At 49.1% G+C, this 12,743-nt stretch overlaps 5 protein-coding genes across 5 annotated transcripts; 2 read left to right on the forward strand and 3 right to left on the reverse strand.

The window, feature by feature from the left end:
• Positions 1-155: 155 nt before the first annotated feature.
• Positions 156-726, reverse strand: BDV14DRAFT_173555 (ceramidase-domain-containing protein; the record flags this gene model as incomplete). The annotated part of the gene is made up of 3 exons (XM_073768752.1): positions 534-726; positions 356-473; positions 156-297 (listed from the first exon to the last, which is right to left on the reverse strand). Coding segments are annotated over exons 1-3 (389 nt in total), but the record flags the coding sequence as incomplete, so codon positions are not given.
• Positions 727-849: 123 nt separating this feature from the next.
• Positions 850-1,664, reverse strand: BDV14DRAFT_173556 (uncharacterized protein; the record flags this gene model as incomplete). Its single annotated transcript, XM_073768753.1, has 3 exons — positions 1,377-1,664; positions 1,132-1,301; positions 850-1,057 (listed from the first exon to the last, which is right to left on the reverse strand). Exons 1-2 carry the CDS (start codon positions 1,585-1,587, stop codon positions 1,297-1,299), a joined length of 216 nt encoding a protein of 71 aa, XP_073627971.1. The 5' UTR covers positions 1,588-1,664.
• Positions 1,665-2,069: 405 nt separating this feature from the next.
• BDV14DRAFT_208874 (ankyrin repeat domain-containing protein) lies at positions 2,070-5,368 on the reverse strand (the record flags this gene model as incomplete). Its single annotated transcript, XM_073775511.1, has 6 exons — positions 2,070-2,426; positions 2,482-3,818; positions 3,870-4,081; positions 4,135-4,244; positions 4,296-4,877; positions 4,946-5,368. The coding sequence occupies 6 exons, from the start codon at positions 5,366-5,368 to the stop codon at positions 2,070-2,072; spliced, it is 3,021 nt and encodes a 1,006-aa protein (XP_073627972.1).
• Positions 5,369-8,093: 2,725 nt separating this feature from the next.
• Positions 8,094-9,729, forward strand: BDV14DRAFT_200273 (permease for cytosine/purines, uracil, thiamine, allantoin-domain-containing protein; the record flags this gene model as incomplete). Its single annotated transcript, XM_073773474.1, has 3 exons — positions 8,094-8,335; positions 8,396-8,563; positions 8,631-9,729. The coding sequence occupies 3 exons, from the start codon at positions 8,094-8,096 to the stop codon at positions 9,727-9,729; spliced, it is 1,509 nt and encodes a 502-aa protein (XP_073627973.1).
• An 888-nt stretch (positions 9,730-10,617) lies between these two features.
• BDV14DRAFT_173562 (uncharacterized protein) lies at positions 10,618-12,693 on the forward strand. The gene is made up of 6 exons (XM_073768754.1): positions 10,618-10,698; positions 10,754-11,171; positions 11,245-11,388; positions 11,459-11,611; positions 11,683-11,805; positions 11,881-12,693. The coding sequence occupies exons 1-6, from the start codon at positions 10,653-10,655 to the stop codon at positions 12,338-12,340; spliced, it is 1,344 nt and encodes a 447-aa protein (XP_073627974.1). The 5' UTR covers positions 10,618-10,652; the 3' UTR covers positions 12,341-12,693.
• The last annotated feature ends 50 nt before the right edge of the window (positions 12,694-12,743 follow it).

The following is a 12,743-nucleotide window of genomic DNA, read 5'->3' on the forward strand; positions in this document are numbered from 1 at the left end:
AATGTTATATAAATCAAACCTGGATAACATTAAGTACATGCGACCACAGGGTGTGGAGAACAGGGCTTCCCGTCCGCTCAGCCGTACTTAAGCCACACGCCGGCTGGTTAGTAGTATGGTGGGTGACCACATGCGAATCCCAGCTGTTGTATGTTTCCTTTTTACTCACGCAGCGAGTGATGTTGATTTTTATGCTGGTTATTGATGGTCGTTTGGCGCCGGGGGTCATGGTATGGTAGTGGAAGTTGTCGGAGCATACTGCCGCCCGGTACCGCCTGCCCCTTACAGATATGCCAACTGTTGCGACTGTCAGTGTACCGGACTGGATATGCGAGCATGTGCTTGGAGAACCTACCACCCATGCAACTCCAACACAAAACCCCAAGGAAGGTAGATTGCTTCGCGCGCACTCCCCAAGAAGCTACAGGACCACTGGTCAAAGATCCAGAGCCAGTAGCCTAGATTGAATATTGCTGCGGCGTAACAGATATTAGTTAGTTGCTTGTTCTTGGGTTCGGAGTTAAGGAACCCACCTGCTCCAACCCTGACGATCCCCCATATCTGTCTCCTCGCGGCTGATCCTGGTACTGTCCGGGTATTCACGAGTCGAACGTGCGCACCCCGATTACGAGCATGGTCAGAACAAACGAGGCAGAATGCAGAATCATTCATCTGTCAGGAAATGAATTGTGTAACGAATCGTACAGGCCCAGGGGAAGGAGAGGGCAGAATGACGTCTGTATCAGCTACACGCACGTAGCCTACTAAGGAGCGGATGCCTTTAACAATAGGGCTCAATTCTATTGCTTCGATAGACTCTTCTTGACGATGTCTATCTCTATCTATTGAGGGGTCGAATCCTCAGGGGGTTGGAGTAGCTAGCGGCCACGCCGCTAGTGATCACATGATCCCATAGATTCGTATCAAATTGTAACTAGAAGACAAAAATACGCGCCGAGTACGATGCCCATGATGACAGAGTATTGGCGGTCAGAATTGGCCGTCAAGACACGGTGCAGGACAGGCATTGTGGTAAGGTGCATTGAGAGGTCGTCCACTGAGAACAATCAGCTGAAGTCTTGCTTCATATCTCCGATGCGAGATTTGAGCGAGGGGGACCGGAATACATACTCATCTGTGTCTGATAGTCCAAACTAACATGGAACACAATCGAGCAGATACCAACTGCAGTTAAGCACCAATAAGGAAGAACCCGTGCATAGCTCGGGCTCCTTCGCTTTGGAGCACCAATACCAGTCGTGTTTTTCAGCTGCCGAAAGCCGTATACGCCATATATCACTCTATGGAAGGCGTTAGAAGACATCTAATCCTGGGCATTTCTTCCTTAGGAATTGGAAATATGCCCAGTTACTTACGACAAACGACATTCGTCAAACTATTCATTAACTCCGCGATATACCTGCTAACACCATAGTTCGTCTCACAGAAGCTTCGAACCGTCGTGGTCTGGTTAGCATGCGTAAACCTGAAAACCATACGTAGGACAGGCAGGGTATGGTAAGAGACGGACTTGGCTTTTGAGGTTGGACAGCCCCAGAAGGGCTCCACGAGGTCGATGCTGGTCATTCCGACAGGGACAGAGTGTGGAGGGAGATAGATGTGGATAGACGAGAGGAAAAAGGGATATTGTGGTCGGGTGCACTATATACCCCAGGGCTTCTGGCAAGGCAGACGTATTTATGCGCAATCGCGCCCGGATAATCTCGGTGCCCGCAGGTCCCTTCGATGAATCTTTCGGGGCGGTTTAAAGAATTAGGTCTTACACTAGCCCTTGAATGACTCAATTGTTGAATTGTTAAATTAGACTTTCTTTGTTGTCTATTGCTGGGTGGGTGCTCCTGCTGCCGATCAAAGGGCTTTTTGCATTGCTGCCCTGTGTTCATCGTCTCTGCCTAATGGATACAGGAGATTGTTCATCCAACACAAGCACAAATTCCAGAGAAGGCTTCGATTTAAACAGAAATAATCAAAGCAATTCAATTGCGTAAATCAGAAAACAACAGGCTGAGATAGATAATAGTTCGGTAGATATGAAATCAACTGTCCCCTCAATCCTTCAACATTGTCTGAACAGAGGCCGTAAAGTGCCCAACTATACGATCGCTGTCGGGTCTATCCTTGTCATTCCAGGACTTCATTTCGATCTTCGTTTTGATCTCGGTGCTGAGTGTCTCGGTATCAACTTCCATGACCTGCATCAGTTCTACAAACCACGTCATACGCCTCTCATACCAAGCTTCTTTCTCGCTTGCGCTGAGCCCACGCTGGTCGGGACGGGTGTATTGGTGCTCGAGCCAGATAATGTACTCTGCCATGTATTGAGATACAGGAGTGATTGAAAACTCGACAGCAACAATAGTTAAATCTTTGAATGTATCGTTTCTGGTGTCCACCTCGTATTTATCCTTTACTTGTTAGAAAGTGAATGGAATGGATTAGAGTCATATTTATAATACTTACCTTGAGCGGCTCTTTAGCATTTGTGGTCGCCTTTCTACGTTTCTCCATTGCCGCGAGTTGTTCATGGTATCTTTCTTTGAGCATAGAGATCCACTTCGATCGCAAAGAGCCGAGTGTCTCGGACGCCATTGGAACCATTTCTTTCTCGAGTTGCGCGATGAATTCATCTTCTTCCTCCATAATCTCCTCAATGTCTTCGTTGGGCATGGGAGAGATTTTTCCAAATAAGGTGTTTTTCTTGATACCATGCCCTCTATGGCAGCAGACGTGCGTGATTTCCATCCTATCGGAGTATGATCTGCGTAAGAGAGCAAGTAGAAAACTTTTTGCACATTCGTAGCCTCTGACCTCCTCGACCAGAGAGACGAACTCTAATGCCCACACAAAAGCGGGTGGTTTGGGCCAGATTTTCTCTTCAAAATTGATATAAAAGGCTGCTGCCAGGGAACATCCATTTGGAGAGCAGGGGCAGCGGCAACCGTCTGCTAGAAAAACGTCGAGGCCGGCGCTCAGGCAGACATGTATAGAATCTATTATGTCAAAGATTCTGAAATCCGAACGCGTAAGCGGGTGAAGCAAGGTGAATAGGACAGTAAGTCCGTCATGATCAACATGGTTTACGTTGACCCCATAATCAACGAGTGACTGGCAGAGTGTTGCATCCAATCGAGGAGCCAGGGAGAACATAGCAGTCTGGCCGGCACTGTTGGGTTCATTGAACAGTTTGAAACCGTTTCGCACCAGAATCCTGACATCTTCTGCGTTTGAGACAAAATGTAGAAAACTATTTCGTTCAGTCCCAGAAACGCAATCACGGACCTTCATGTTTGTATCCGAACATTGGCTGACCAGCCTCGCAAAATAGGTACTCCATCTTGCGCCTAGCCATACATCGTGAATTAAAAGTGTCATAAGCCCACAGGTGATAAAGTACTGGGCCAATTTGGAGGGATAGATCGTTTGCATCAGGCCCAGGGCGTCCATGATCAGGTCCCAATGACCGCGGGCATCTGCGTATCCGATAAAGTCCCTTTTCCAAGTCGGATCCCGAATTAATGGGTTTGCCCCCTTTTCAATAAGTAACATGACCACATCTGTCTTGCCCATGCCAGCAGCGTACATGAGAGCGGTGATGCCGTGATTGTCTGTAATGTCCATGCTGTGATCGTGATTGATAAGGAGACGCACCATCTCTACATTGCAAACAGCCAGATGTAAAGGCGTCTGGCCGAGGAAGTTTCTTTCCATGTGAACTGAGTAGCGTAAGATAAAGGAGGCCACTATTTCGGGTGTAGCCAGGAGGACCATTTCGTGTAGGGGCGTCAATCCAGCGAAGCCTTTACCGCGTGTTAATGAAAGTATATGTCATGCAAATGTCGTAAATTTACCTGGGCTGGCCGTTGCCAGTAGGGCGAGGTACCTAACAAAGAAGGGATCCGGCGCTTCAACCTCAGAGTACCAATTCGGGGAACAGGGAGAAGGCCATTTCTCGTAAAATGATGACTTCGTGAAGCCAGGGTCAAAGCCGTATTCCAAGATTGCTTCCAGCAAATCAAGATGCGGGCCTTCACCAATCCAATTGGCGCATTCCACTAGGAACCTGTACGAGAAGTCAGTGCAAGTAGGCTCGGAAAATGGTGAGCCAAACTCTACTTTTGGTCGAGGCCTTGAAGAGTCATTCCCAATTCGTCGACAAAAAACTTCAAGACCTTAAACTCCGAGTGTAACGGGGCATATGTACGCGGGCCGTAGCATATGAGCTCCTATTTAATACTCAGCCATCATTTTATTAGGGAGTCGCAGTGTATATTTACCTGGACGTAGGTCCGCCCACCGGGATTTATATGACGATTGATTGAGGGATCCGATCTCTTCAACTTTCGAAATGAGTCTTGAAACTCTCCAATTGACAGCAGCCCTCGTTGAAACCGCCAGAGTGTCTCGAAACCAGGGGACGTATATTTTACCACCCTATCTATGCTGAGGCTCGGTTGGAGCGATAAACCTCTACCCCCTGCAAAAAAGGTAATGGCAGTGCCGATTTTAAGCGGAATGCCGTAGTTAGAGAGAGCGAGCTGTAAATTCCAACGGTAGCAAGTTCCTGTGCACTTTGGATTACTACACGTACTGAGGATCGCCGACAGTGGGGTATACTCGACCGTCCAGAAACGGGCTGAGCTCCGGTGTTGGGAATGGCAAGAACAGTAGCAGTGCATTGGTTTACAGTCTGCCGCTCGGTTCCATCGCCATGAGGTTTTGAGGTAACTAATAAGGGCTGTATCTGCCCAAGGGGCATCCGATATACTCGTCTGAACTTCGAGGTGGACATTCTCTGACTGCTTGTTTGGCTCTGTACTGCCACTGGATACCCGCGAAGGTAAGGCAGGCGGTGCAGTCTGAGGCTGTCGGTCGTGTGTGGAATCTAGCAAGATTGAGCTCCACGAACATTGACTGTCAGTGAAACAAGTTTCTGTCTCCAACCCAGGGGAACGCACGATGTGAGGTCTCCTACCACGTAATCCAGCTTACGACCGATGTCTTCCAGCTGAGTCCTAAGGCCTTCTCCATGTCGAAGACCTCGCAATCTGCTGCGGGACGAGCTTGACAGCTTCGAATTCACTTTCTGGAGGGCAGTGTCCACGCTACTGTACACTGATTGACAGTTCTCAACAGCACGAGCAAGAGCTGTAGAAGTCTGGCGGTTCTCGAGCAATAGCAGGTTTTGTTGAAGCACCTCGAGGCGGCGTATGAGCAAGTCCGCATCTTCCCCAGCCTTGCTCTTTGTGTACTCCCGAATGTCACGGAGCCGTTTGATCGCGCCGTCTACCTGGAGCGCAAAGGCCGCAACTCCGATTCCCGCGGAGGCGACTCCCACAATCTCCGCCATTTCGACGTACTAAATGGTTGACTCCGGATATGAAATGAGAGAGTGTGTTATGAGGAGGATGCTGGTTAGATGATGGTAAGCGCGCAAGGCTAATCGCCGGGCTGTCGCGGGGTCCTCTCAGCCTTGCCAACAACACAGCCTCGTCGAGAAACCAATCAAGTCGGAGAAGGTCAAACAGCCGATGAATTGTAATCGAACCTCAAAGAGTAGAGTGCGTCAGGAAATTCAAGAAAATTGAGCTCGCGCAGTGCGGTCGGTCTTGATGTTATCAAGTTTCTTCAGGGCAGGAGCAAATCCATATCCTTCCGGTTCCAGGTGGAATGTAAATACCACCAGAAGCATCCAAAGTAGACCGCGATCGATCACAAATCCAAAGCAGTCTACCAACCCAGATGCTCAAGCGCCGCCGGCCGACTTTCGTGTTGCTGGACATACCATATTCTTCACTCTCGATCCTCTAGTATTAGGGGCTTAACCATTTGAAAGGTTTCTACCCCGACGCGGAAGTTTAAGAGACTGGTTTACCCTCTTGGGCTACCCACCGTGAACAGTCTGCACTACATGGACATGCTAGAACTTGTGCGGATCACTGTCACCAAAGCGATAAGGGCTAAAGCTTAGTATAGGTATACCAAGGTCTTGCTATAGCTGCATGCCTGAGGCATATAATAGTACTTGGCTGTCATTTGGGCATGGTATCTAATAGTTACACAGCCTCTAGATAAACATGGATGCTGTTCAGTTATATACATTGGCAGGAAGACAAGTCTTGAGTCCTTGTATAGCCTAGTACAAGGAGATTACTTATCTACTATACTATGAATCTATTACTTCATTATATTTGTAGATCTTGTATAGTATTCCCGTGGACTTTAGGGCCGGGACAAGTATTAGTCCAACAAGCCCAGCCCTGATAGTAATAACAGGTAGGTCCTTTATACTAAGATTTATTTACAGAATTTCCCTAGAAAGAAATAGATAAATATTTCAGGGCAGGAGCAAATTAGAAATGATGCTGTGCTGAGGGTCACGTTATGTCGGCTATACAGGCTGAAGTCGCCTTCATCCTTCGGGCGGCTACTCTCCGGCGCACCCGTCACAGCCGATAGACGATAGAGTGATAATACTCCCGATAGCTGAGGAGAGATCAGACAGATAGAATCTTGCGTTCCGGTCTTGATTTGAGCCCTTTTCGATCTAGATCCTTCAGATGTGGTCTTGCGGGGAGATAGGCCTTAAAATATATACATTTTGCCAAATACGGGCGATAACAACCATCAGATAGATGCATGATAGCACTAATACAGGTCTTCAGGCTACGACGGAGCACGGGTATCCAGTCAATTGGCTTACAAGTGAGTATATTTGCGAGTTCCATGGTTGGACACTGTCTAGATGCAGTCATAGCAAACACAACTTAGTTCGACAGCTTCTCTCACCATCCCCTTGAGGACCAATGCAACAGACTCAGAATCTTAATACCAGGAAAGTGCATATCACCATGTAGCTTGACAAAGGAGAACCAGTCGGGGTATTTGGCAGAGAACTCTTCATGTACCGTCGAGTACCCTGGTGCCTTGGGATGGCTGAAAGTGTGGCATATCAAGGGGGAGACCGCAATTGCCTCCATCTGCTTTATCGGATTACCCCAGGTGGAATAAGCAGTCTTAACCTCGCGACAGCTGCGGGACCACATGTCGAATCCTAAACCACCTGAATTCTTAGACCGTGCCTCGAGCATTCTGAGGATCTTTGTGCTGGCCTGCCATTCCTGCATCAATGCGGCAAGGGCTGTCTACCACGTAACTTTGTTCTGGATTGCTTGCAAGGCCTTGACAAATTAAGGTGGTGCGTTGGTTATAATTAAGTCGAGTAGTAGAACAGCAGGGACTCTTTGGCTTCCAAAGGTCTCTGCCACCTTTAGAGCTACCCACCCTCCACGCGAGTGAGATAAAGCCACAAACTGGGTGATTTCGAGTTGATTTAGGAGCCCTAGATAGTCGGATACCTGCTCTGCAACTCCAAAGTCTGGGACGGGGTCTCGATTGCTGCCATGTCCGCGCCAGTTCAGGCATATCACCCGGTAGTCGGCAAGCAGATAAGGCAGGAGATACTTCCAGCCACGGTGATCCTGGCACCAACCTAAAAAGAGCACGACGACTGGGCGACCGACTGGCTGGCCGTAATCGATGTACGATAGTTGCTGGCCGTTGATCGTCCTTGTGAATAACATGGTTCTCGTTGTTGCTTGTCGCTTGCCACTGATATCGGATCAAACCTGAATGTCGGATGTCGAGCTAGATGCGAAGCGTCTCCAGCCATATTTATCTTCAGCGTATCAAAGGCAGCTTAAATCTGCCTTCTTGGCGGCGGGATTATAGGGATTGATTAGAAGCCGCTAATAAATAAATCCATTAATTACTATCCGATGTCGCCTTCTTGGATACCTTCGACCTTTCCATGCCGGCTTCTTATTCATCGCTTCGTGATTGGTTCCACCTGCGATCTCCTATCAAGTCCTCCATTCCTAACTGCACAACTTTCCCAAATAAGCTGTGTCTGGCTTGTATCGGTCAGTTATAATTGACTACCAAGGGTAATCGAAGTCCGGGGTTACTTCCTATGCGTATCCAGATGTCCTATATCTTTTACCTAAATCCCCACTCCTTTTTTTCTCAATTCTTACACCATCTGAACCATTACTCCATACGCAAAAATGACCACAATGGCTAAGTCAGAAGATCTCCGAACGGAAAAGACGATCGACTCAGTGTCAACTTTGGCCCGGAGAGGCACTATAGAGAGCATCAATACTCCTCTTTCTGTCGTCCGCTTTGCCTGGCAGAAGTTGATCGATGTCGGTGTCGAAGTACGCGGTCTGGAGCCTATTCCGGTCGAGGGCAGGACGGACAGAAGATACGTCAATAAAGCGACAATCTTCGCAGCCTCTATGATAAGTCTGCTGCCGTAAGTTACGAACCTCAACGTGGTCAAGGCAAGGTCAGACAGCGGATGGCAGACACACAGAATTGGCATCGGCATTGCCCCAACACTAGTGTACGGGTTACCCTTCTCGCATGCCGCTGCGATAATCGTTGGACTGAACTTCGTCCTCATTCTGCCATCCGCATACATTATGACAGTCGCTCCAAAGACCGGCATGAGGCAGATGGTACAGGCGCGGTATTCATTCGGGTATGTCTTGAATCGTCCAGGTCACAATTGTCAAACTAAACTCTCATCTGATTATCGAAATTGGTAGCAAATATTTCAACGCCTTCAATTCGCTCACCGTGACTATTGGCACTGCCGGATTTGGCGTCATCGCCTGCTGCCAGGGAGCACAAGTCCTGACCTCGCTCAGCCCTGAGGATCTTCCCATCGCCGGATCCATCTCCATAATCATGATCGTGGGGCTGGTGTTGAGCTTCATGGGCTATCACGTACTGCACTTCTTCGCCCGCTGGGTTTGGATTGTGACGTTGTTTGCAGTCCTCGTTCTTGTTGGTTCCTGTGGGGATCTTCTGCACCACCAGGCTCAAGCGAGAGCTGAAGGCCCAAAGCCATACACCGGCATGGTTGCCCTGTCTGCTGCTAACATGCTGTCTTGGGTCAACATCATCGGAGACTACGCGGTGTACATGCCCCCCGAAGCGCCCACAGTTCGGCTTATATGCTATGTGATTGGCGGTCTCGCAGTCCCCTTTACCCTGTTAGAACTTCTGGGCGCTGCAATCGGCGGCGCCACCCCCGTAATCTCTACATGGGCATTGGCCTATCAAACTGGAGGGTTCGGAAATGTAGTAGGGTCCATCCTGACCGAGCGCCTAGGCAACTTTGGCAAATTCATTCTCGTCATCCTAGCCTTTTCCGTTGTCACCACGGTCGCGCGAGATCTTTACACAATCTCCTTCACTGTCCCTATCATTCTCCCGCCCCTTCGAGCCGTCCCAAGAATCGTCTGGCCCATCGTTGCAACAGGCGTAATGATCGGCGTCGCTGTCGCAGCGGTGGGGGATTTTCTCGACGCCGTGTCCTCGTTCCTACACATCTTGGGCTACATCACAGGCAGCAGTGTCACGATCTATCTGGTCGAATGGTTCTACTTCAGAAAGGCAGACCCTGCGAACATGGACCCGGCTATATGGGACACTGCCAGTGCGCTTCCATCGGGCGTTGCAGCCGCTGCTGCCATCTTCGTTCCTTGGGCGCTTATCGTCCCTGGTATGCAGTCGGCCTGGTACGTTGGGCCTATTGCAGAGAAAGCTGGGGATCTGGGATTCGAATTTGCTCTTGGGGCTGCGCTGCTTATCTATGGGCCTGTTCGTGCTTTGGAGATTCGATTCCGGAGACAAATTTAGTACCTATTTTCTCTGAGTCTGCAAACCCATGGTGATTCACTGTCACATCCCCCCTTTACGCGCTTTTCGGATTCGACTTGGTGCAGGCTATTGTGGATTAGTTTAGCTTTGTTCATGATACAGCCTTGTTAAAAATTTAATGAAGTTAGAAAAGGCAAACAGCCAAAACCATGACAGTTGAGCTACAAGGGATAAAGCCTGACGGGAAGTTTGAGAAGCTTAAGCTCTTGTAGTGTGAGGGATGTTCGATGTTATGAAGCTTCTCCAAGGCAGGAGCGAATTTATGCCTAGCAAATACCAGCAGAAGCAACGAACCCAGATCATGTTTAGCCACAATTACAGTGGCAGTCAACTCCCTACGGGCTTCCGACCGACTTTCATGTTCCATCTTGCTGGATATATCATAGTGCACTATGCCCTTCACTTCTGGCCCTCTGGCTATAAGGCCTTGGCCATCAAGAACGTTTCTACGACACGGAGTTTAAGAAACTATTTCTTCTAACCGTACCAGACTCCTGGAGGGACTAAATGTTAACAATATGGAGTAATGCCAATAGTAACGTCGCTCGGGTGACTTTGACGAAGAATATATACAGGCGGAAACTTAGCAACCCCATAGTTACCATCCGCAGTCATCTCACTTGCTCAACCCTGGATCCATAGACATTTAGCCGCAGGGTCAAAGTTCCCACCTCAAGTGGCGCAGGTTGGAAATTGGGCCCACGCTAGGGCATCTTGGCAGGGCGCTGGAACGAGCTAGGGCTGAGTACCAGCGAGTCAGGGGCAGTGGCTAGGGGCAGTCTAGCAAGCTTTTAGGCTAGACCGTCATCCAGAAACTTTTATAAAACAAGCAGTCTGCCCTGTTTGGCCGGCTTTGAGTGGTCGTTGAAGTTTGCCTCGTTCCTGAGAACTGTCTTGGCACGATGGCCCCTTTTTCGTGGGCTGTTGTGGCCCTAATCGCGGCGATCTGTACGTATGAACAGTCCTTTATGCTATGATCTCTAAGTGCTGACTTCAATCCTAGCCGTCGCTGCCCAAGAAGAAGTCTGCCGAGGCAATTACACTCTAGACGGCGCTTGGTACGCCGACACCGACTACTTAGACTGCACAACCATCGACGGTAACATTGCCCTAGGCGAAAACTGGTCAGGGGACGATCTATCGCTCCCAAATGCCATCAATATCACTGGTACTATTACCATTCGCGACCTGGGTCCTTCTGGTCGCTGTTGCCATTCATGGATGGGGGGTATATCAGCGCCAGCCCTGGAGCACTTGGGCGCCCTTGTCGTCGACGATACTCAGACTGGCAGCGTGACAATGCCCAGATTAAAGACAGTAGGTACAATCTCTATTGTATTGCCTGATCAAGGTTGGGTGAATTTCACGTTTCCTGCGCTGGAAGAGGCGGATGAGATTTATATTGGTAATCGGTTTGATAGGTATGAACACACTGTTGCTTACTTCTATCAACTACTATACTTTTGGACATGTATTAACTTGGTCCCCTGGTAGTGTAAATCTCGACTCTCTGCGTAAGGTCGCCAACCGTCTGGTTATTGAGAACGACGCGGTTAGCCTTTACCCTTCAACGGCGCCTGTCAGTATTTCGTCCTTGGAATCTGCAGGTGCTCTGCGTCTGGAGGGGTATATTGCCAAGTACGACAACGTTTTTTAATGAATTTAATCACCTCTCATCCAATGCTGACTCTGTATACTTAATTGATAGCCTCTCGTGGCCAGAATTGACAACAGTCGGACCGCCAGCCTCGCCGGGATCTGAATCGGGCCTCCTCTTCAACCTGTTCAATGGGACGGACGTTAGCCTGCCGAAGCTGAAAGCGGTAGATAGTCAGGTATCTATCAGTGGTAATATGACCAGGTATGCATGCGTGCACTTCAGTCTGAATCATTCGAAGATGGGCTGTTCCTCTTTACTTACGATGAACACAGTCTGAGCATGCCAGCCCTGCTTAACACCACTACTCCAATTACCATCGCCCCATCAGTAAACCTCGACATTTACCTGCCCATCGTCAACGCCACCTCTATTGATCTCCATGGGTATATCGAATCGTACGTCACCACCCAATCCCACTCACTCCCCTTACCCAATCATCCAACGATACTAGACTAACAACCTAACCCCAGCGCAAACCTCACAAACCTCCGCCAGTATACCTCCATGAACCTCACGACAAAAACCAACCTTCAATGCGAGCAATTCACAAACGACTTCTTCTACCTAAAGCACAACTTCCCCGCGGTCGAAAACAGCACGTATACCTGTAAATCGACACCCCCACCCCGGTTCAGTCCAAAGCAGACGCTAGCTCTCGGTCTGGGTTTGGGGATTCCGCTATCGATTATTGCGGCTGCGGTGGTCTGGTGGGTGGTCACTCGGAATGATAGAGTCAAGAAGAGGAAGGCTGTTGATGCGGGTTTGAGGGTGGATGAGCTGTCTAATGTGATGCCCGCGAGGAGAGAACCTGATGGATTGAGCCCGAGGGAGGGACATGGTCCGGTTGTTGGAGGTACGGCTGGACATGGACATGGACATGAACCAGGGCCTAGGCCTGAGACGCCGCCGCCGCCGTACTCTGTATCGTGATTGCATATGGTGACAGCTAGGTTTTAGCCACAGGTCATTCTTCCAACTTTTTTCATCACAGGATGGGTATGTGCTCATTTAGCCACTTTGGGGGCCACGCTTTGCATGCGGGAATGGATGGTGTATTACCAACTTATACCTATGGGCAACGGAAGGCAAGAATAGGAAGTCCTACTCGTTGTAAGGAGGTGGCGTCCTGTTTCCTTCACCGACGATATCTAGAACTGGAATATCCAGGATGACATGAGAGAATGACCGGATAAGATTACCCTAGACCGACCATAGGCTGTAATTGCACCTGCAAAAGTATAGCGATTTGCGAAAAGGCAACATGAACCATGAACGAAAAAGAGATTGACTAGTCTGCCCTTTGACTGAGCAATGCCATCATATTTTACTTTCC

Source organism: Aspergillus stella-maris (genome assembly GCF_047715825.1).
Source record: "Aspergillus stella-maris strain CBS 113639 unplaced genomic scaffold BDV14scaffold_28, whole genome shotgun sequence".
Lineage (NCBI taxonomy): Eukaryota > Fungi > Ascomycota > Eurotiomycetes > Eurotiales > Aspergillaceae > Aspergillus > Aspergillus stella-maris.